This window comes from Mytilus galloprovincialis, chromosome 1 (genome assembly GCF_965363235.1).
Source record: "Mytilus galloprovincialis chromosome 1, xbMytGall1.hap1.1, whole genome shotgun sequence".
NCBI lineage: Eukaryota > Metazoa > Mollusca > Bivalvia > Mytilida > Mytilidae > Mytilus > Mytilus galloprovincialis.
The window spans coordinates 101,394,290-101,419,848 of record NC_134838.1 but is presented as its reverse complement, the minus strand read 5'-3'; the positions used below and the strand labels follow the sequence as shown (position 1 = coordinate 101,419,848).

General features: G+C 31.4%; 1 protein-coding gene across 1 annotated transcript; it reads left to right on the top strand.

The window, feature by feature from the left end:
* The first annotated feature begins 49 nt into the window (after nt 1-49).
* On the top strand, nt 50-25,521 carry LOC143047532 (protein FAM91A1-like). Its single transcript, XM_076220592.1, has 21 exons — nt 50-229; nt 1,911-1,995; nt 3,108-3,317; nt 4,131-4,198; nt 4,517-4,633; nt 5,080-5,170; nt 5,444-5,506; nt 5,870-5,976; nt 6,589-6,627; nt 6,864-6,976; nt 7,163-7,281; nt 7,633-7,727; nt 7,937-8,023; nt 8,880-9,079; nt 15,325-15,412; nt 15,867-15,977; nt 16,764-16,877; nt 19,258-19,321; nt 21,886-22,444; nt 23,109-23,178; nt 23,696-25,521. The coding sequence occupies exons 1-21, from the start codon at nt 158-160 to the stop codon at nt 23,828-23,830; spliced, it is 2,607 nt and encodes an 868-aa protein (XP_076076707.1). The 5' UTR covers nt 50-157; the 3' UTR covers nt 23,831-25,521.
* The last annotated feature ends 38 nt before the right edge of the window (nt 25,522-25,559 follow it).

Sequence of the window (25,559 nt, the reverse complement as noted above, 5' to 3'; positions counted from 1 at the left end):
TTAGCTCTAAGGATTTAGATTGTCCAATTAAAAAGACGGTATCAAAACAGTATCTCTTCCGTCAATTTAACAACATGGCAGAAAAATGGGGGTGTCTATCAACAGTCATTTAATTATTTAATTTTGTACATGATGACTTGATTTTTAAACGATCAAGATGAATGCTGACATTGAAAATAATATTCGCCAAAATCATCCATGGACCAAATTGCCACCAAATCTGAAGCAGGTGTGATAAAAGACAATATTAAAATTTATCTTCTAAATATAATTTCTGGAGTCCCAAAAAACTTCCTGTCACAAACAGGGAATTTTATCAGTATGCACTGAGTGACCAAATATGGTCCCACACTTGACCTTCCAACTGGTGCTTTTTTGTGGAACCATTTTGTTCACAAAAGCAAATAAAATCTTAACCTGTTCAGTCAGAATGTCCCATGACAATACACCTTATCGCTTTTTGTCCGCCACTACTGGACATCACACAGGTTCCCATGAAATTAGACGTCATAATACAAAGTATCTGACGCCACAATGGAAAGGGATTGTTGTTTGACATCAATAGTTTAAGTGGGATAGATTCTCTGGTCAGCCATGCAAAAATAGCAATTAGTGTATACTCCTTATTGCTATTTGAAAATCTGTGCCGTTTTGATTATTGACATCATACAACAATTACTCTTCCATTTGCAGTTGTCTACCTGCCCCACTGAAACTTGTTATTTTGATGTGATATATCGATATTGTCGCTTGTTAAAGTCATCTTTTTTAGTTTGTTCAATATCATTGTTGAAGTTTGCATGGGTGCTTATCTGTTGTAGATATGAGGCTGGCATTAACAGTGATAGGGGAAGAAGTCTGAATGAATTCTTTTTTTGTAACTTCAAAATCTGTCAAAAAGGAAACCGAAATATTGTAACGTTTCTGATTTTGGTTCTGTTGTTAGGGATTTTACTTTTGACGTTATTTAAGTTATGACGTCATGTTCAATGTAAACAAAGAAACACGATCATCAGGGCTGCGTTCAATATCGTAGCGGCTACATAGTGCTACGTAGATTTTGACTATTAAACGTGTAGCTATTAACTAGTTGTTACATAATTATTGATAGCAGCTACATAGCTGCTACGATATTGAACTCAACCCTGGTAACATTTATTCATATCAAAGACAAAGAATTATTAAAATTGAAATTGGTATTGTATTCCTTGAGTTCCTATAATTTACTAGACTACTCCAAGTCTCATGACAACGAGACCGGAGAAGGAAGTAGATTTCTGCGTTCTGCGCAAAAGAATTAAAAAAAGCGACAAAAAAAAGTCAACGATTTTGAATTTGTTAGTACAATGAAAATTTTGGGCCGAATTTTTTTTTTATTGATTTTTCTACTGAAAATTATGACTGAACAGGTTGGTATATATCTCAGCAAAAATTGCAACAGTATTTACCGCTACATATGTAAATCTACAATATGGAGTATGAAATGCATATTTGTTTGAATCATTTGTAGCAGTCCTTATAAGTACATTTGTAGGTCAAGAATGATATTGACGGAATTAAGAAAATTTTAGTTAACAAAAAGAAATTTGATTCTCATTATGCGTACCTCAAATATTGAAATAACCAATAACACATAGTAGATTTTTTTTTCACAGTATCTTTTACAAATTTTCTATAAAAAAAAATCTAACAGTAACAGGTTTTTGTGAGGTACTTTTTATAATTTATCATTCACTGCAAGATTAAGGATGCTCAAGGGTTCAAAAATTTCAGCAAAAATTAAAAAAAAATTGTGTTCATTACAAATCTGATTTATTCCACTATACATGCTATAAGTTGTTACTTTATGATTTGGTACAAAAATCAACCTAAAATATCAATTCTTTTTAAATACTGTTAAATATTTTCAGGTGTTGGGAAATTCTCAGAGAGAGTATGACAAAGCCATTGTTTCCTTTAGTATAAAGAATCAGTTAAGATGGAAAGCAAATATTGGTATGTATTCAAAATAAAACTAATAACCCCATGTTTTAACCAATCACTATCAGTATATTCACCAATGAGAAACACTATCAAATGAGATTTTAAACAGTTATAATTAACATACATAAACAATGTATGAAATCACAAAAGTGAATTGACTAGGATTATAAGTTTTCCTTCCAAAGGTTTATGGTTCTCTCTGGGCCAGTGGACCAGACTTCCACCTCAGATTAAGATGAATCAGTCATGCTGTACCCCTATTTTTGACATTTTTGACTATTGTGTCTGTTTGTTTTGTTCAAGCATCGGTGACAATATAATGGAATGTGATACGACTGTCATAGAAGTGAGAGGTTTAGCTAGCTATAAAACCAGGTTCAATCCACCATTTTCTACATTTGAAAATGCCTGTACCAAGTCAGGAATATGACAGTTCTTGTCCATTCGTTTTTGATGTGTTTTGTTATTTGATTTTGCCATGTGATTATGGACTTTCCAAATTGATTTTCCTCTGAGTTCAGTATTTTTGTGATTTTACTTTTTCATCAATAGTGCTGAAATTAGCATGAGACACCAATCAATCAATCTTGTTTATGTTAAACTTTCAGCATAGAAATATGTTAAACTTGCAGCATAGAAATATGTTAAACTTTCAGCATAGAAATATGTTAAACTTGCAGCATAGAAATATTTTAAAATTTTTCATACTTACACTGTTAAGAAATGTATGCATATGTTTTTAAATATTCATTCATTTATTCTGATTTATGTGAATAAAGAAATAGTAAATAAACCAGAATATTGAAACTGTAATGCCATCTTAATTTTGAAATTTATTTGATACGTTTTATGAAGAAATGTTTAAAGAAGAAAATGTTCATATGCATCTTAAATTCCTCTATTTATACTTTTACCTACCTGTGTGCAGTCCTGTACACATTGAAATTACAAATCTATAGAGATAGTTAAAAACTTGAAGTACAATTACAAAAATCAATCATTTTACACTTTATTGCATGCAAAAAAATACTGAGTATTAAGCACTTGCTGTAAACATATAAAAACATTCTCAGTTGTTAAAGTATTTATTATTTAAAACTGTTATATAACAATTATTTTTGTAGTAAAGACAATACGTAAAGATGAGAAGAGATACTATATGGATATGTTACAGTATAGCCAGGATCATCTGATGTTATACCCGTATCATCTGTCCGACATAGTCGTCAAAGGACTCAGAGTTACACCATTTGTATATTATATTAATATGATGTCTGATATCATGTCACATGAAAAAAGTTATGACTCATTACCAAACTTTACTGCAGCTGATTGTAAGTTTCTTAATTTCTCTTTTATAAAATTTGATCTTTAATTCAATTTACTGCAATTTTCAACTTAATAATCAAGCTTTCATAGTCAAATATATGTTATGTGAAAAAATAAAAAATTAAAGAAACCAGAGAAGTTATTGAAAGTCGTAAAAACCAAATTTAATATGAGAAATGACATGGATTTACCGCTTTTTACCATTGTTCTTATTTTGAGTCAATACAATTCGAGACTGTTCAAGAGATACAGGACTTTAATTGTCAATTTTTTACATGTCAGGCATTATTTCTTTCCTTGACTTGTTTTTCTTTGTCAGCTGATCTTTAATCATATCATGTATATATAAATAAGAATACTGATTCCAGTCACTGTTGGTCCATCTCGGATCCATGGTTAGTTTAAATTGCTAAAAAGCAGCAAAGTATAAATTTTAATCAAACTTCATATTTTATTTTGCTTAAAATGAGGGGGGAAAGTGCACGGATAGTTTGACGCCATTAGTGTTATTATAAAACTCCTGTCATCTCTGGAACAACTCTAATTTTGTCACAAAGTTATTTATGTTGCTAAATTCCAATAAAAAATGTTAGGGTATGTGAAACGGCCACAAGAAATAAGGATGAATTGGAAAACAGGACACAGACAATTTTTTTCTTAGGCCTTTAAGTATATGAACAACAAATGATAAGAGCATGTGAGAATTACCATTTCAAAAGAGTTTTGCAAGACAAATTTAACCTGTGATTGTTTTGGGGATGAAAATCAAGTTTGTGTTAAAAAATTGTTTTTAATAAAGGTTAAATATTTGTTTTCAGGTTTAAGACTTCTAGGAATCGGTAGAAATCAGTATATTGACTTGATGAACCAGTGTCGGTCATCCAAGGTTAGTATTAATTATCATTAGGAAAGAGCAGCACTACTGTTAGCAGATGAGTTTTACATTTAAATAAATTATTTTGTCAACACTAGACTTTTTTAATTTTTTTTTTTTTTTTTTTAAATATATATGATATCCATTAATTAACAAGGATATAAAATTGCTTTTTATATCTAAAATATATTTTCATATATTTATTTCATACAAGAAATCAATTTACCAAATGACTTAATTTTTAATTAATTTCAACTTGTGCATTATCAAAATAACAAAAAGACGAGACATATCTCTGTGTTAACATTATGTTTGCATTGTTTTTCACAGAAATTTTTCCGAAAGAAAAATCCCAAAGAATTATTACCTGTCCAACCAATAGATACATTACTGATTGATCATTGGTGGACCATCTCTACAGGGTATATAACTGAAGAAGATATAAAGGTAAAAATATACCAGGAATGGCCAGTTACAAGAATATGTTTTAATGCAAATGTAAAATTTATACATTTTTCAATGCAAAACAATGAATATCATAAACTGAATAGTTTTCCTCATTGAACTTTAATTTAAATGACAATTACTGACTTAAATTGTAAACTGAAACAAAAGTTACTGTCTCAGTCATGAAATAAGTCAGATAGGAACAATGCAAAAAAGAATTTAACAATAAAGGATACACAAATTTGGATATATATCATTGTAAAAACCAAACATTATAGCATAATAAGCTAACAAGCACTTCCCTTTCAATTCCCACCACTTCTCCCTATCAGTTTCAAAAAAAGAAATAGCTTCACCATAAGATTCTGAAGTAGTATGAGCCCTGCTAATGACTAATTGACACATTTTGATATATTTTTAAAATCACTATTTATTTTATTTTATAGTTATGTTCACAGACAGAAAAATTAATAATTGACAGCATCATAGACAATGGTACTCAAACTGCTGGAGAAATTGACTACGAAGCCTTACATGGTAAGATCTGAAAATATACTTGCAATAAAAATTTGTTATAAAAATCTCTGTATTTCAACTCAGTACAAATAAAAAAAAAATCATTCCCACAGCATTAAAATCCCTATTTTAGACCCCCTTTACAAATTGTGCAAATTAAGGAATTCCTATAAGTACAGTGGAAGCCCCTGAATTGCATTACCTTTAACATAAAAGCATAAGAGAATAAATAGTTATCACCATAATTGGTTTACTTTCTATGCAAATCTGATAATGATTTTTGTTTTGTTTCAGGTTTATATAGAAAAGGATATGTATATGTAGATGTACCTATAGATGATGATGATTGTATCATAGGTAATAATATGTCAGGATAATTATTGCGTTGAAAGTTATAGTGTGTTTATCTACATGTACTTTTGTAGTGTTCTATCAGACAGTTTTGTGAGTAGTGATTTTGGATAAGTTACTTATTTTTTTTACATAATGAATTGTTTGGGAAAATGTAAACATAAAGAAAATCTGAATATTTATTATTATTTTAAAAAACTTCTGAAAAGCAATTTCTTAAAAGATTTATTTTATGCTTTAAGATGACCTTAATAATAAACCATTGAAATATACATTTATATAGATTGAAATGTGTATAGGGGAGATAATTAAGAATTAAAAGAGGTTTTATATAGATGATATAGTTTCCTCTGATTTGTTGTTTTTCAGTGCCCCCATTAGAAGGATTTGTGATGAATAGAGTTTTAGGAGATTATTTTGAGACATTGTTGTACAAAATATTTGTATCAATTGATGAACATACAACTGTGTCTGAGGTAAATTTTGTCTTAAGGAATAATTTTTAGAGGAATCATGATAATAACTAATTAAAAAAAATGGGTTTCCAAGACACTGAGTCTTAAAAAAAAAATGTTCCCAGAGTACTTTCATGAGTGAACTATTGGTATTTTTTTTTTAAGATGTCATCTTTTAAGCATCTTTTTATTTTAGCAGGATTTTTTTATTGTTTGGAAATATAATGTTTTCAAAGGTATATAGATAAACTCAATTATACCAGGCTTATAAAAGTTTATTCCAGACATGCTTTTTGTCTTCAAAAGCCTCATCAGTAATGTTAAAAAAAAGTTAGATTATAATTTCTTGTGTCATATTTATTGATTTAGTTTGTTTTTGCTGAACCCAGAAAGTAAGGAAAACAATCAGATCTGTTTTCAGTGTCCATAGATTTGTGGAGTGTACATAGTTTTTATCAAATTGCAAAAAAAAAGAAACAAAAAGAATTCATAAAATAGAATCTATACATTTTTGGAAAACTATATTCATTGAACTAAAGTTGAATATATCATTTCAACTTCATACATTCTTTGATTAATAAACTTCAATATCAGTATTCAATGTTTGACTTATAATACTAATTATTTTTTCAGCTGGCCAATGTTCTCCAGATTGACCTTGAGCTTGTAAAGGTAATTTATATTATTTGTAAAAAAAAAAATTGGGTGAAAATACATATTTCATATAAATATTTGTGTTTTAAAGCTTATGTCTGACTTGTGAACATAGAATACAAAGCATATATCCTCATTATCAAAATATAAAACTGAACAACCAGTAACTTTTCTTTTGAAGTACCTTAGTATTTTTCAAAGTTTAGCATCTGTAGTGTATATTTTTGTTGCAATGATACCATGCTATTTTCCAGAATGCAGTTTCTATGTACTGTAGACTTGGCTTTGCTAAGAAGAAAGGATCAGAATCTATCAATTCAGATGATGTTCATTCTTCATGGACTAGTGTTACACAGGCATCTAAAAAGTAAGTGTGATTCCATTAAAATGAAGGTATGAGGGACTTAATTTAATGTTTTGAAATATTATGTATGCCAATTAACTAAAAAAACAAAGTAGATTGGTTGTGGGAGGTTATTTGAAATTCATTCCTTTCCTCTCACATTCCTTCTATCAGATCATATAGATATTTTTGATATCCTTGCGTTTTCAGACCATCATCAGATCAGCTCATTGTCACATGGAAGGAAGAAAAAGTAGAATTGAAGGAGTTAGCAGACACAACAGTACAGGAGGAAAAAAGAGATGTCAGTGCTCTAGAAAAAGCTATGGGTTAGTATGTATAATAAATAATAAGCCAAATTGATTGAACTCGATGTGAAATAACATATTCATCTTTTTCTTTTATACAAATGGAGCAATCTGAAATAAACATCGGTTTTGGACACCTAAAAGCCTGATTCTATAATTGATTTTAAGGTGGTACCCAATTCCTGGACTAAAATTAATTTGGCTCGTTTAATTTTCATAAAATTTTGACAAAATATTTACTTTGACCCTTTGAAAAAAAAAAACGAAAAAAAAATTGAACTAATCACTTTCTTGGAAAAATTTCATTGTATATATTTTACAGAGTTATCTCCCTGTAGTGTTAGGAACACCTTAATATTTTGTATATTGTAGAGGAAGAAAGTGCCACCAGTGGAGGAAGTAAAAGAATAGCCTTTCTGTTTGACTCTACTCTTACTGCCTTCCTTATGATGGGAAATTTATCACCAGTAAGCATTTATGTACTGTAGTAGAATTTTTAGACAAAGTGAAGATAAGGGAAGACACAAGTTTGTGAACATTACTTTTTAGGTAAGGTTTGAGCCACATCTTCTTATATCTATTATTATCTGAAAACATAAATTTGAAAATAAGAGTAAGTTTTTTTTAAAGTAGAATGATTAACAACTGCTGTTTATAACTATAAGTTTGTTTACAGGGATTAAAGAGTCATGCTGTTACAATGTTTGAGGTTGGCAAGTTGAGTGACGAATCATTGGATAGCTTTTTAACAGAACTTGGAAAGGTATACTTGTAATGCATGTTTCCCCCGCCTTATTGGAGGGGGCATTAAGTGTATCCCTTGTCCGTCTGTACATCCCAAATATGATTCCATTTTCTAACTTTAGTTTATGAGCTGTCAATTTCATTGTTCTACAGCTATGTCCCTTTGCAAATGGAAAAATTGCTGAGTTTTTGGTTTCTGTTTTCTATAAACATAGGTTTGCCTTGACAACCTAATGTTATGAAACGTAAACACAATGCTTATTACCACAGATTAAGTACAAATTTGGATAGCATCATTTTTGTTGTTCTTGAGTTGTGTCACTTTAAAATTTTGTATGCAAGTGGGGACATCATCTGTATCCCATGTAGACATTACCCATTTATTTTTTAATGCCAACGAACAAAAATGAAGTTATGGAAGAAATTGTGAGGAAAAATTAATCTTCTAGTTCTCAAGATTTGTTTCAATATATCTTTAAAGAATTATGGTACCATTTTTATTATATAACAGCAAACATTTTAAAACAAATGACAGTTGTGATTATTTTGAATATGTATGTAATACAGGAATGATGGAAGCTATATTCTAAAGAAAAATAGATGGTTATTTGCTATATATTGGTTAGTGGTAGTTATTTCAAGCATATTCAAGATGATCCAAAGACATGGCATTGTAAAAAAAACAGCAATACTGTTTTGTTTATATAAAGTTTAACCCTAAATTGAATTTAGATTTTGTCTACTTTGAGTACTATAAACATAGTAGAATACATAGTAGAATACTTCACTTTTAATGTTCATTTATTTATCCAACAAACTAAAATTTGGAATACATGAAGAAATATCCACAACAATAATATATTGATGTAACATAGGTTGGTTTTGAAGCTGAAGGTGAAGCAAGAAGATACTTCCAACATGCCCTGACCCTGAGAGATACATTGAAGTTCCTGAGATACAACAAAGATCTAAATATAGACACAGACAATGGGAATGCTGTTGATTTAATCAGATGTGAAAGTTTGTTAGGATTAGATCATGCTACTAGAGCTAGAGTATTAAACAGAAATTATAGGTACAATTAATTCACTGTCATCATTTTAAGGGTAAAACTAAGTGCCATAAAATGTCTCTTGTCACTGGTTGGTAGCTATATTTCAGGCCTCATTTGTTTCTTGAGAGTATGACTAACATAGTGCAGTGTGGCCAACAATCTTCAGAGTCCGTTCATGTCAAGCAATTTATCTACAAATATTTTATTAAGAATTGATGTTTATGTAAATAACCATATTTATGCCCCACCTATGATAGTAGAGGGGCATTATGTTTTCTGGTCTGTGCCTCTGTTCGTCCGTCCGTCGTGCGTCCGTTCACATCAGGTTAAAGTTTTTGGTCAAGATAGTTTTTGAAGAAGTTAAGTCCAATCAACTTGAAACTTAGTACACATGTTCCCCATGATATGATCTTTCTAATTTTAATGCCAAATTATAGTTTTGACCCCAATTTCATGGTCCACTGAACATAGAAAATGATAGTGTGAAATTTAGGTTAAAGTTTTTGGTCAAGGTAGTTTTTGTCGAGCCTGCAACTTTTGTTGCAGAAAGCTCGACATAGGGATAGTGATCCGGCGGCGGCGTTAGCCCACTTCTTAAAAGCTTTATATTTTAGAAGGTGGAAGACCTGGATGCTTCATACTTTGTATATAGATGCTTCATGTTACGAAGTTTCCGTCAGTCACATGTCCAATGTCCTTGACCTCATTTTCATGGTTCAGTGACCACTTGAAAAAAAAGTTCAAATTTTTTGTAATGTTGAATTCTCTCTTATTATAAGTAATAGGATAACTATATTTGATATGTGCATACCTTGCAAGGTCCTCGTGTCTGTCAGACAGTTTTCACTTGACCGCGACCTCATTTCATGGATCAGTGAACAAGGTTAAGTTTTGGTGGTCAAGTCCATATCTCAGATACTATAAGCAATAGGGCTAGTATATTCGGTGTATGGAAGGACTGTAAGGTGTACATGTCCAACTGGCAGGTGTCATCTGACCTTGACCTCATTTTCATGGTTCAGTGGTTATAGTTAAATTTTTGTGTTTTGGTCTGTTTTTCTCATACCATATGCAATAGGTTTACTATATTTGTTGTATGGAATGATTGTTAAGTGTACATGTCTAGCGGGCAGATGTCATGTGACCTTGACCTCATTTTCATGGTTCAGTGGTCAAAGTTAAGTTTTTGAGTTTTGGTCTTTTTATCTAATGCTATATGCCATAGGTCAACTATATTTGGTTTATGGAAATATTTTATGATCTTTATGTCAGTCGAGCAGGTTTTATTTAACCGTGACCTCATTTTCACGGTTCATTGCACAGTGTTAAGTTTTTGTGTTTTGGTCTATTTTTCTTAAACTATAAGTAAGTAATGTGTCAACTATATATGTTGTATAGAAGCATTGTTAGCTGTACCTGTCTGCCTGGCATGGTTCATCTGACCTGGACCTCTTTTTCAAGGTTCATTGGTCTTTGTTTAGTTATCTTGGTTAATGTTAAGTTTATGTGACAGTTGTAATAAAGCTTAGCTTTATACTTATGACTATCAACATAATATCAATGATTAGTATAGAAGGCGAGACATTTCAGTGTGTGCGCTCTTGTTGATGAAATTAAACTTACATCAACTTGAAACTTAGTACACATGTTCCCTATGATATGATCTTTCTAATTTTAATTCCAGTTTTGACCCCAATTTCACGGTCCACTGAACATAATTGGGAATATATCAAGAACCGATTCTGTTAACATTTTGGATATTGTTTCTAAAACTGTTCGAAAAAACCGCTCTCATGGTTGTAGAAAAAATTGCAATCAAAGAAATTTCGGACAAATCATACCAATATTTCGGACCTAATTTCTATTTCAAAAAACAAAGGCAGACATTATCTGTTAACAAAGCTCATTACCGATTAATAAGTTAAATAAAATTTTAGAGGATTGCAACACAATTTCATATAGCAGTCCTAAGTATGAAATCGTTCAAATTATAATGGCATTTTTATTCTAAACTGTTTCTTAAAATTGATCGTCCTGAAGATCATAAAAAACATTTTATTAAAATAAAGTATGTCAATAAAGGTTTTGATTTTGTTACTATTGCTGGTATTTTTAACGACCATTCTGTTATATTTTGATAATACTGAGCTCCCTCTTATTTGTTATATTTACAAGAAATCTACCCGGAAATTTGTGTTTAATTATAGCCAATTGTGTAAAGATGTTAATATCACTGAAAATACACCTACTTCATGTAATTGCAGTAATTCCAAATACATTTATGGACCCATTTCCCATGTTATAACAGGAGATCTTAACGTCGTTCAAGACCGAGAGCTGAAATCATTCCTCAGTAAAGGACCTAAATATTGTCCCCCTTCAACTATTAATTAGAATGAGTGTCGTGATATCATCCACGACTCACTCCGTACTTACTGTTTGAAATGGATAAAACAGGAAAAAGCTGACAAAAAATCTTTGGACTCTTTTTTTAATTCAGTAATAAACATTGTTGATATACGTATTCAACATTTTAAAGAACATTTTACTCTTAACAATAACCACAATAAACCTATTTCTCGTATCAAACATAAACTAAAAGAACTAGCCAAGGAATTTGTTTTTGTCCCGGCCGATAAAGCTGCTAATAATATTATTATTGTTTGACGTAAACTTTACATTGAGGTTCTACAAAAAGAAATCACCAATTCACCAACATTCCAACTGACTCCATTTTCAGAAAACGACTTCTGTAACAACCATAAACTTTTAGCTACCTCTTTCCAAGCAGAACCAAAAACAATGAAAGTCCCAACTACATGTATGTATTGGCTTCCGAAACTACACAAAACACCTTACAAATATAGATTTATTTCGTCTTCAAGCCAATGTTCCACTTCTAAATTATCTATTCTTCTTACCAGTACACTTGGTACAATCAAAAACCTGATAATAAATTGTTCAAACAAGGCCTTCGATATAGTGGAATTAATTACTTTTGGAGTGTCAAAAACTCGTTGGAAGTACTGAATAAATTGCATGCTTATATTGGTGATTTTGAATCTGTTCAAAGTTTTGATTTTTGTCGAGCCTGCAACTTTTGTTGCAGAAAGCTCGACATAGGGATAGTGATCTGGCGGCGGCTACGGCGGCGGCGGCTACGGCGGCGGTGTTAGCTAACTTCTTAAAAGCTTTATATTTTAGAAGGTGGAAGACCTGGATGCTTCATACTTTGTATATAGATGCTTCATGTTACGAAGTTTCCGTCAGTCACATGTCCAATGTCCTTGACCTCATTTTCATGGTTCAGTGACCACTTGAAAAAAAAGTTCAGATTTTTTGTAATGTTGAATTCTCATTTATTATAAGTAATAGGATAACTATATTTGATATGTGCGTACCTTGCAAGGTCCTCATGTCTGTCAGACAGTTTTCACTTGACCTCGACCTCATTTCATGGATCAGTGAACAAGGTTAAGTTTTGGTGGTCAAGTCCATATCTCAGATACTATAAGCAATAGGGCTTGTATATTCGGTGTATGGAAGGACTGTAAGGTGTACATGTCCAACTGGCAGGTGTCATCTGACCTTGACCTCATTTTCATGGTTCAGTGGTTATAGTTAAATTTTTGTGTTTTGGTCTGTTTTTTTCATACTATATGCAATAGGTCTACTGTATTTGTTGTATGGAATGATTGTAAGGTGTACATGTCTAGCGGGCAGATGTCATGTGACCTTGACCTCATTTTCATGGTTCAGTGGTTATAGTTAAATTTTTGTGTTTTGGTCTGTTTTTTTCATACTATATGCAATAGGTCTACTATATTTGTTGTATTGAATGATTGTAAGGTGTACATGTCTAGCGGGCAGATGTCATGTGACCTTGACCTCATTTTCATGGTTCAGTGGTCAAAGTTAAGTTTTTGAGTTTTGGTCTATTTATCTAATACTATATGCCATAGGTCAACTATATTTGGTGTATGGAAATATTTTATGATCTTTATGTCAGTAGCGCAGGTTTCTTTTGACCATGACCTCATTTTCACGGTTCATTGCACAGTGTTAATTTTTTGTGTTTTGGTCTATTTTTCTTAAACTATAAGTAATAGGTCAACTATATATGTTGTATAGAAGCATTGTTAGCTGTACATGTCTGCCTGGCATGGTTTATCTGACCTTGACCTCATTTTCATGGTTCATTGGTCTTTGTTTAGTTATCTTGGTTAATGTTAAGTTTATGAGACAGTTGTAATAAAGCTTTATACTTAGGACTATCAACATAATATCAATGATTAGTATAGAAGGCGAGACATTTCAGCGTGTGCACTCTTGTTCTACCCTATATACCACATTGCCTCACATTCTCATTAAGAAAAAATTCACACACCTAATTTAATGGGCATTTAAAAAGTCAGAATGTGAATATATATGTTCAAACTCTTTTAGGTCATTTTTTAGTAGCAATAAACAAAAAAACTATGTCAATTGGACATGCTTTGATACTATATCTGCTCTTAAATTTTTACTAGATAACATTTTTGTTCGCTAACTGTGCACCACTTATTGCGGACCAGTTTTTGTATTGCTATGAGTTACAATTTATGACTAAAATCAGCAACGACCCATCAAACAACATCTGATACACAAATTTAATAATACTTTTAGATATTTGGATGATATTTTAGCTCTCAATAATGACAACTTCAGTATGTATACTAAAGAAATTTATTCTGTTGAACTTACTTTAAATAAAGCTAATACTAACAATGATCACTGCCCTTTCCTCGATCTTGATATATATATCATTAACGGAAAGCTTAATACTAAAATTTATGATAAAAGCGATGATTTATCATTTCCTATCGTTAATTATCCATTTTTAGATGGTGATGTTCCCTTGTCACCATCTTACGGTGTTTATATATCTTAACTTGTACGATTCACTCGTGTATGTAACAATGTTTTAGATTTTAACGAGAGAAATTTATGTATTACTGAAAAATTATTACACCAGGATTTTCGATATCACAAACTAGTCAAAACATTTACTAAATTTTATCATCGGTATAAGGACATCATTCATAAATATAGCTCAACATGCAGACTTCTTATACGTTCAGGTATTTCACATCCAATATTTTATGGAAATATTCTTTATAAAGCACAAAAATGTCAGTATTCACCTCAGAAGCTAACAAAACCTTTAAATAGACTTTTTAAGAAGGGATATAGTTACGATACTGTTGTCAGGTCATTAAAGATTGCTTTTTTTGGCGTTAATATTGATTCAATTATAGGGTCTTTGCATCCGAACTAAACACATTTATTATTAATAAACCAGTTGTTGGCATGACACGGGTTATGTTCTTCTCATATATGTTATGATGGTATGATACTAAACCCCTCACGGGGAGGATTGTGCCTGATATTCATATGATGAAGACATAATTTTTCAATCAGTTTAATTGAAGTCCGGAGCTGGCATGTCAGTTAACTGCTAGTAGTCTGTTGTTATTTATGTATTATTATCATTTTGTTTATTTTCTTTGGTTACATCTCTGACATCAGACTCTGACTTCTCTTAAACTGAATTTTAATGTGCGTATTGTTATGCGTTTACTTTTCTGCATTGGCTAGAGGTATAGGGGGAGGGTTGAGATCTCACAAACATGTTTAAAGCCCCTGCATTTTTGCGCCTGTCCCAAGTCAGGAGCCTCTGGCCTTTGTTTGTCTTGTATTATTTTAACTTTTAGTTTCTTGTGTACAATTTGGAGTTTAGTATGGGGTTCATTATCACTGAACCAGTATATATTTGTTTAGGGGCCAGCTGAAGGACGCCTCCGGGTGCGAGAATTTCTCGTTGCATTGAAGACCTGTTGGTGACCTTCTGCTGTTGTCTGCTCTATGGTCGGGTTGTTGTCTCTTTGGCACATTCCCCATTTCCATTCTCAATTTTATAGATAATGATAGTGCAAGTGGGGCATTCGTGTACTATATATGGACACATTCTTGTTTAATTATATTTTAATTTTATCTAACCTATGAATGTTTAGACTTTCAAGATAATCTCATAACACACATTTAAACGATAGCAATTTACCGCTAATTTAATGAATTTGTTTTGTATATTTAATATAATTAGTGGTATTATTTCTGTGGTTTTAATTAATTTCAAACAAAATTAAACATAATATACATTTTAAGTGTTTTAATTGATATGTATGTGTTTAACTTTTTTTTCTATGTGTAGAAATATATGTTTGTAGTTTGCTAGTATCCATGGCTCCACTGAGTTATGAAATTAAACCAGTAACCAGTTGTTTACCACAACATATAGGCCCTGCAATAGCTGAGGTATATTTTTTTTAAAAAAAACAACTGTTTCTCATATTTCTAATGTTGATGATAAATTAAAAATACATACTTAAATAATGATTTAGAATATTTATGAACTTTGATTTTTCTAGGATAGTTTGAATTGATTTTTGTTTTGTTTTCAAAACTCAAATAATTAACAATTAACGAGTAATTGCCAAGAAAATTGCTGTTACTTAAGTCTTTTTTTTTTTAATGAAAATAATGGCTATTAAATGACAAAACTAACCACAAAGTGAGGTGACAGAACAGAAACCCGTTTGTAGCTATATTTATTGTCTAAAATCTTACATTTCGATTCAACTTGTTGAACAGTGTTCCTTGTTATTCTGCATAGGTTTAACAGGTGATTTTAGCACACATTTACCTTTCAACTGAACATTACAGATGGAGTGGAGAAAGATACTTTAATAAAACATCAATCTCATTTCAGGCAAATTCTGTGTGGTTTAAATTATTCATGTACAAGTTAACAGGAAATGGTCCACCTTCTATGTTACTGGTGAAGGGAACACGTCTTCAGAGATTACCTAGTATATTTCAGGTAAAATATATCTTTTGTAAGATAATACATTTATAATATGTTGGCATTAGCTGTTATGTGCTCTTGTCATTATCATCAGATTTAGCTCTGTATTATAATAATTTTGTTCACCTGATACTGGACTCAAAATATTGTATTCATTCTTATGGCACCAGACATGCTTAAAAACAATTCACAAAAAGATTTGAGAATTTGTCTTTACATTTCAGTATTTGATATTTAAGTGTATTATGTATCAAATTAGCATTAGCATTTCTTCAAAATTTGCTTAGGGTGTTGAAGATTTTTTATGCCCCACCTACGACAGTAGAGGGGCATTATGTTTTCTAGTCTCTGCGTCCGTTCGTTCATCTGTCTGTTCGTCCGTCTGTCCCGCTTCAGGTTTAAGTTTTTGGTCAAGGTAGTTTTTGATAAAGTTGAAGTCCAATCAAATTGAAACTTAGTACAAATGTGCCCTATGATATGATCTTTCTAATTTAAATGCCAAATTAGAGTTTTTACCCGTAGTTTTTGATGATTTTGAAGTCCAATTAACTTGAAACTTAGTATACATGTTTCCTATGATATGATCTTTTTAATTTAAATGCCAAATTAGAGTTTTTACCCCAATTTCGTGGTCCACTAAACATAGAAAATGATAGTGCGAGTTGGGTATCTGTGTACTATGAACACATTCTTGTTTCTGCATGATACAAAAGATGCATTAATTGAATTTATATGCTTTCATTTAGTTACATATACTTATGTATATCTTAAAAAATTGCTGATTTTAAATTTTATTGACAGGAATATGAAAAATTATTAGTAACTACATGGGGTCATGACCCAGGTGTTATAGCAGCTTCAAACATATTGGTGACACTGAATGATGCTCTTACTCACTCGGCTGTTTTAGTTCAGGTTAGTAATGAATTTATGAATAACATACTTGATTAGAACGTCATTTATTTCACCGAAAGTTACTTTGATTAATTTAATATTTTCTCTGCTTGATAACTATATTTTTTGGTCGTATATTGGTATCACATTGTCGTCCTCGTCGTCATTTGGTTTATGCACTCTAACTTTAGTATAAGTTAATAGAAATCTATGAAATTTAAACACAAAGTTTATGACCATAAAAGGAAGGTTGGGATTGATTTTGGGTGTTTTGGTCCCAACAGTTTAGGAATTAGGGGCCAAAAAGGGCCCAAAGAAGCATTTTTCTTAGTTTTCGCACAATAACTTTAGTATAAGTGAACAGAAATCTATGAAATTTTAACATAAGGTCTATGACCACAAAAGGAAGGTTGGGATTGATTTTGGGAGTTTTGGTCCCAATGAATTAGGGGCCAAAAGGGTCCAACATTAAACTTTGTTTGATTTCATCAAAAATTGAATTCTTGGGGTTCTTTGATATACTGAATCTAAACATGTACTTAGATTTTTGATTATGGGCCCAGTTTTCAATTTGGTCCAAATCAGGGGTTCAAAATTATTATATTGTAACGAAAACCGAACGGTCAAGCTTTGGTGTTAACTATAAATATTGGAACCCTTAGTGTGTTGCTATAAGACTGGAATATATGAACTTAAGTTATAACTGGCGACTCTTCTTTGGTAACGTGGTTCTCTGGTATCGTGGTATTCGGGTAGATCTACAGTTGGTTCTGTATAGGTTTTGTGGTACATTGTGGTATTCTGATAGATCTTAGTTTGGTTCCGTTTAGGTTTTTGTAAGAATAACAGACTCGTCGAATAAAAATCAACTTGTATTTTATACGTGCAATAACTATCAGCAATTCGTAGACATAATAAATAACTTAAGTAACAGTATTCTAGTTTAACAAATAAATACCTTACTTTATTAGAATATCGTAAAGAAAATGGATAGCGGAACTATAATACATAAATACCTAGAAAGTTTACGAACAAGATAGTTTGGTAATCGGCAAATGGTAACGGAAATTCAATGTCAAAACTGATAACGTTTCTCTCGAGAAGTAATTCTCTAAATACAACTTGTTATGGAACTAACAAGCCAACATTATACGGAAATAGTCTGGTTATTTCTGGTTATTCAATCGCTTGGAATTAGTGTGTGTCACTTGCCCAGGGTAAAGTCGTACTGAAGCCTTTTTGGCTTACTCCACTGTATTTATACTTTGGTAAACCATTACCAAAATGGTTTAACATTTACCATTTCGGCTTACCATTTCCGCTTACCATTTACCTAAATTACCAAACCCAGAGCCGACGTCATAGAAAAATTAGGCTATGACGTCATTGGTGTACTTAAAATGAAGTAAACAATTCACAGCTGTTCCGATAGTAAAAACATGGACGTTAAGAATAATTAAAAGTTAACAATGTTTACACAAAGTTGTACAAAATATATAAAATAAACACAGTCATTTAACGGTAAGGTTTTAACAACATCATCACACAATTTCCATTTCAAGGAACCCCCATTTTGTTATAATATTAAGTATTGTGCAATAGCAAGAAATTTTCAATTGCACAGTATTGCGCAATAGCAAGAAATCTTCAATTGCACAGTATTGTGCTATAGCAAGAAATTTTTCAATTGCACAGTATTGCGCAATAGCAAGAAATCTTCAATTGCACAGTATTGTGCTATAGCAAGAAATCTTCAATTGCACAGTTTTGCGCAATAGCAAGAAATATTTAATTGCACAGTATTGTCCCGTTTTCAAATTTGTCTAGGTTAAGGTCCAAAGGGTCAAAAATTAAACTTTGTTTGATTTCAACAAAAATTGAATATATGGGGTTCTTCAGTATGCTGAATCTAACCATGTATTTAGATTTTTAATATTTGGGCCCGGTTATCAAATTGTCCACATTGAGGTCTAAAGGGTCTAAAATTGAACATTATTTGATTTCATCAAAAATTGAATTCTTGGGGTTCTATGATATGCTGAATCTAACCATGTATTTAGATTTTGGATATTGGACCATAATACATGTAGGTAAATCTCCAATTTAAAATTTTTAAGTTCTTAGACAACATTCATTCTGTGTCAGAAACCTATGTTGTGTCAACTATTTAATCACAATCCAAATTCAGAGCTGTATCAAGCTTAAATGTTGTGTCCATACTTGCCCCAACTATTCAGGGTTTGACCTCTGAGGTCGTATAAAGCTGCGCCCTGCAGAGCATCTGGTTAAAGTTTACATCTAGATTAATTTCTTTGGATTGCATATACAGTTGCTTATAGAACAGGAATATGCAAGTTATGTTGAATTTATTTAGATTTTATTAAAATATACTTTGTTTCAGGCACATGGTTGGCAGTCCAAAGGAAAGGTTGTCAATATTTCGTTTCCTTTTAAAAAGGAAGATGGTAAGTCATCTAAATAAAGAATAAGACCAAACTTATCCAAGCTTGACCAACAAATCAAGACTAAACTCAACAAACCATGACCAACAAAATAAGACCAAACTCAACAAACCATGACCGACAAAATAAGACCAAACTAAAGCAACCATGACCAACAAAAAAGACCAAACTAAACAAACCATGACCAACAAAATAAGACCAAAGTTAGCCCATGACCAACAAAATAATTTAAATGGTTTAATATATTGCTGGAAGATCTTGTATTTAAAAGCCAAACTAAAATTAATGGTTTCAGAACAGTTGATAAAATTTGGACTTCTGAACATATTGTATGTACTTGAGATAACAAATTTGAAAATTTTATAAATGATGAAACATCTCATCCAAATTCAGACCAATTTAGAGCATGACATTTTATATAGACTGTAGACTGTGCTTTGACATCAAATGCAGATTTTTTATTTTGTATGTTGTTGAGTTGTGGTAAAATTCACATGAATTCCACATCCCCATTCATTCAAATTCAAATAAATTCAATTTTTTATGCCCCATATATGGGCATTATGTTTTCTTGTTTGTGTGCCCATTGGTCCGTTCATCAGTCCATCTGTTCGTCCGTCTGTCCTGCTTCAGGTAAAATGATCTTTCTAATTTTAATGCCAAATTAGAGTTTTTACCCCATTTTCACGGTCCACTGAACATAGAAATTGATAGTGAGGATGGGGCATCCATGTACTATGGACACATTCTTGTTTTGCTGTATATAAGGCTATTAAAATTATGAGAGGTTTTTAAAGTTAGTAGACTGAAACAATTTAGTTGAAAAAAATGTTTCAAGAAAAACTTAACAGAGCTCCAGATAAGCTGCATATTTGCGTGATCACGCAATAAAAATAATAAAAAACCCAATGCAATTGCCCATTGCAGGGTTCAATAACCCAATTATTTCAAAGGAAAACCCAATTATTTGCCCAAACCATGAGTTCTCAACCCTTTAATTGGCTACTGTTTGCGTTATTTACCCTTATCTGTTTACAGTCGTCGCATAAATCTATGTTTATAAAATTTATAATTGGAAATCTCCTTTCGTTCTAAAAATAGATCCCTGCATCAAGTAGCTGAAATGGGTCCCTGTTGGAGTTTTTCCGTTTTGCTCAATAGGTACATGTGTTTTTGAAAACATTTCGGTCTTCTCTGCGTTTATCCAATTAGCATGTGTCATTTAGTCATATTTTGTTTGCATTGCTCGAGATTTATCATAACATACATTGAATTAAAACGAAAGTGAATGTCCGGTAAAAATATTAAATAGAAGCATGTTTTCTGCTTCTTTTGAAAAGCTGAGGGAAAGTTATGATAACAAGACTCAGCCAGTGTTTTAGGAAGCGTCAATCGAAAGCACGGGCGTGTGTGCGTACCTTCTAACGAGAACATTGCTAATAAACACGGGGTTTCGTCAAAAACGAAATCAGTTGGAAAAAGTGAAAGGCCAAATCAATTATGACATGATAAAGCATGAGAAACCAAAAGTTCTAATAAAAGACAACTAAACCCAGATTTATATAAATTGAATAAACCAAAATCATTCAAGTATAATTAGAGTTTATGTAGTATTTTTTTTTTTCATTTTACGGTTAATTAATGAATACACACACAGGCACTGGTCTCAGAATTTATTATATAAAGGTGTAAGACGAGTGCCAGTGAATACACATATCCGTTTTTGTGAGAAAATACAAAACTGGCAGAAGGTTTGGAACGGGACACAAATTAAACCTACAATTGCTCCTCAGTGAATAAACCAAATAAAACAGCTAGCAAATAACCCTAACCCTAACCCTAAACCAAATAAAACAGCTAAACAAAGAAAGAAACATATTTAAGATGGAAAAAAATCTGGGGTTGATATTGCCTAAATATTCAATATTGTGTTGATGAAAAAACCCAATACATTCAGGAGCTTGGTGGTGAAAAACCCAATTTGATATTAACATGAGGGGTGAATTGGAATTGATAATGCAATTAAAAAGCTTTATCACCCAATTATATAAGAAATGGTGGGTAAAAAACCCAATTTGAGAATTCTTATCTGGAGCTCTGCTTAAACAACCATAATAATCTTGCTGTGGAAGAATTTTCTTTGTTGGCATCAATTTTATTGGTTTGTGAAAATATTTTAGGTTGGAACAAGGAAATACATGTAGATTGAAAATATTGGCTCTCCATTAACAATTATACTATTACATAAAATTGAGAAAGGAAATGGGGAATGTGTCAAAGCGACAACAACCCGACCATAGAGCAGACAACAGCCGAAGGCCACCAACAGGTTTTCAATGTAGCGAGAAACTCCCACACCCGGAGGCATCTTTCAGCTGTATATCATTTTTGCAGTTTTGTTTTAGTCGTTTATCCCAAAAAAAAACTCCTTCTACAATGTTAGTCAAATGGTAGTGATTATGATAGTAGTTAACTTCAGTTTAGTAGCTTCAGCGACTTGATAGCAAAGTTAATTTCTTTTTTAGATATCAGTTTAGTCATTTTAACTTTAAAATACAATCTTTCAGGTGCTTTTTCTAAAGATCTAATTCAGAATCACCCAGCAGTGCAATGCCTTTGTGAGAAAATAGACTTACAGCACTCATGTGGTTATGTTTCTCTACTCAATACTGGTCTAAATTCTAAAGCTGTATGGAAAGATGATTCAGATGATGATGAATTTTACGATGATGTTAGTTATGATTTTAGTGCCAAGGGAGACAATTCTAGTATTTCAAGTGCAGATAACTTTTTAAAAATAGATGGTGAAAACTCTCCATCCCATCCATGTAATGGTGTAAAGGACCAAGCTTTAGCTGACATGTTAGCTTCAGAACTGGATATGTTAGACTCAGATTCTTCACATAAATCAAATGACTTAGACATTAAAAATGTAAAACAAACAATGTCATTAGATTTGAAATCAGACACTTGTTCAAATTCTCGGAAAAAGTCCTATGACTATTTTACCAAACCCGATGATTGGGTTTTGTTAGATTGTTTCTTTGGCATTCCATTGTTTGATCCTAACCTGAACAAGGAGACATGTGCCAAGATTGTCTCAAATGAAATTTTTAAGAACGAAAGGTATGTAAACTTGTTATTTTTAACAGTTAATTTTGAATAATGGTATATATATATAACTCTTCTAAACACCAACCCAACAATGTTAGATCTGTAACGTTTCATTAATTATATACCTAATACGGTTAGCATAACCGCACAAAAATGTTATGCTTTGACCCAACTAGCATGATTATTTAGACGGAGTTGAAAATTATTGAACGGTTCAGGCTTTCGCCCTCACCGTTCAATAATTTTCGACACTGTCTAAATAACCATGTTAGTTGGGTCAAAGCATGATAACTTATGATATATATATATATAACTCTTCTAAACATCAGCCCAACAATGTTAGATCTGTAAATTTGCTTTCGCAAATTTTTTGTTCTTTCCTTGCCGGGATTCGAACCCATGCTACTAAGATATCGTGACACCAATCGCCTGCACTGTACTGGTGCACTAGACCACACGACCACCTGGGCTTCATAAATAGATGTCTTGAAAATATTTTCCTTACCTTACAGAGTCAAATACATGAGTATGAAAGATGTCAATCTTGTTTGTAAAATTTATTTTAAAGAAAATGAATTCAATAATCACATTCTCCTGTTATTTTAAAAATGTTTTCTTTGAGAAATGGATAATTTTATATAACCCTTTTTTTAAAGTTTTATTTCTTCTGTTTTAGCCTAGAAGAATTACTACATTCCAACAGAAAGTTAACTTTGATGTTGTTAGATTTTATAGCAGAATGTCAGGTAATTTAAAGGAATCAAGTCTTTTTATTCTTTTCTTATTTTAGATTTTTCTAATGCATAAGAAAAATTGTAATGTGTGACAAATTACAATTACTGTCTACAATGTCAGAAAAACAAATCTAACTTAATATGAAATTTTTCACATTTTTCATCATTCCAGATTTTCATAAGGTTGATCAAGTTTGGGGCCCACTGATTGCCTAAGAGGGGGCCCAATCCATTCATGCCTATGCTATTCCCTATATAATCAACCATTTTTCCTATAAAAGGGGCCCTAATTCCAACTCTGTTTATAAAAATGAGGGAACTTTACACAAGTTGTAGATAAAATGAATTCTTAATTCAAGGGTTTCTTCTTACACACAAACTGCATTAGTATTTGCAAGAATTTATTTATTTACAGCTACCTTTTAATTTGTGAAAATGGATACACTGTAGATATAAGTACATAATATTTTAGCATGGCAAAGTTTTGAAACTAGTTCAGATAATTAATTTGACACTTTTTTCCTTTCAGGCAGTTTCAGGTGAAGTCGCCCAGGATTCATCAATGCCCTCTGGTGGTGAACATAGTACACCATACCCTACCAAAAGTCTGTTGTTTAATAATGGACAGATGGACATTTGGGCTGAGAGATTTAACAGAAGATAACAAAAACTGAAAACAATAGAAATCCTTTCTTATTATTAATTCAGAGCATGTTTTGTTGTATGCTCATTTGGTTGTAAAACATTTAAAAGTTTGGTAGCCTTACCAATTACAGGGTTGAGAAATATTACAAAAATTGAAAATTTAAAGCACAAGTCTTTAAGTTACTGTATGATGTGAATAGCTGATATGAATACACTGTGTAGTCTCAATAAGATATCTTTGAAGTTGTCACATGGTAAAATATTCTCTCCACATTCCAGTTTTTTTTTTTTTTTTGTGGAAATTGTCACATGATAAAAGATATCACATTATCTGCATTCATTTTTTGGGTGGCAAAAATACATATGCATAGGAGATGACTTATGAGATCAATTACTGGTTGATATGATGTAACATATTGTACAGTGATGTGTATTACGTTTGCTGCTCTGAAATACAGATACATGAAATGCAGATACATGTAAGGCTTTTAATATCTTGCTATGTTAATACAAGGTGCTGAATATACATGCACTAGCTAAAATCCTAGTCAGTCTTGTTCATTTCATCATAATATTAATCTACATAATTTCTACAGGAAATTCTTATTGTAAAGTAGATTGTGACAATATCTGTATAATTAAATGATCAATGTAGATTTCTATTTCATAATTTTTGAGACTTGAAGTCCTGTCTTTACCAAACTTCATATAAGTCAGAGAACTTGTGAAAGTAAATCTTGTATACATAGAATATATTTTCATTGAAAAAAATGTTAAGAAATGCACAAAAAATAAATCTAAATCATGTCTTTAGTCACAAAAGGTCTCAATTTAAGCAAATATTGCTGTACTTGTAAATGCTTTCTTTCCCATCAGCTTGGTTGACATATATCTCAAAGTATTTTTGTTGTTCCATATTTTAACCTTTCATAATGTGTAAGGAAGAAGTTGTGGATTGGTCTTTTGTATTTTGACAACAGAAGAATAATTATTGTATTTAATGTTCTATTTAGACTGCAATAATATGGGACCACAGATAAAGTGATTAAAATATCAAATAGAATTTAACAATTTTCATTAGGTGTAAAGAAAAATGTGTTATATTACAACTAGTTATCACATTGCATTTTATTATCAAATTGCATTTTATTTCATGTAGACTATTTTAGGCTTGGCAAAGGCTAGCAGTGCAATGGAATCATAGAAAAAAATCATCTCATATTAAACCATCAATTTTACTTGTTTTTACATATGGATAGTTTCATCATTTATTTTTACCATCAAGAACATTATAAGAAAGAGTAACTGAAAGATGTTCATTGTATTTCAAAGCCAAAATGTCTCTAAACCAAAGTCATTCTCTAAAACAAGCTTACTGCTTATATATACTCCTATTTTCACAGAAAAAATTACATATGTTAATACAACAAAGTAATTGTGCTTCAGGTTGAAATACAGTTGTTGATCATATCAATTGGTATAAATACTTTCTCATTAAGACTCAATGAGAATTAACCTATGATCACCTATATCCTATTGATTGCATAATTACATCCCAACAGCATTCAATTCAAAAGCAGACATTATAACATATAAATTATATTAATTAACTGTTGCCAATCTTACATGGTATTTTATTCTTTGAAATTGTTAATTTATGGAATTTAATATTTTATGTTATTTATCAAATAAAAACATTATATTTGTTGACTTAACAACTTTCATTGGTACAATTATAAATTCTTAGA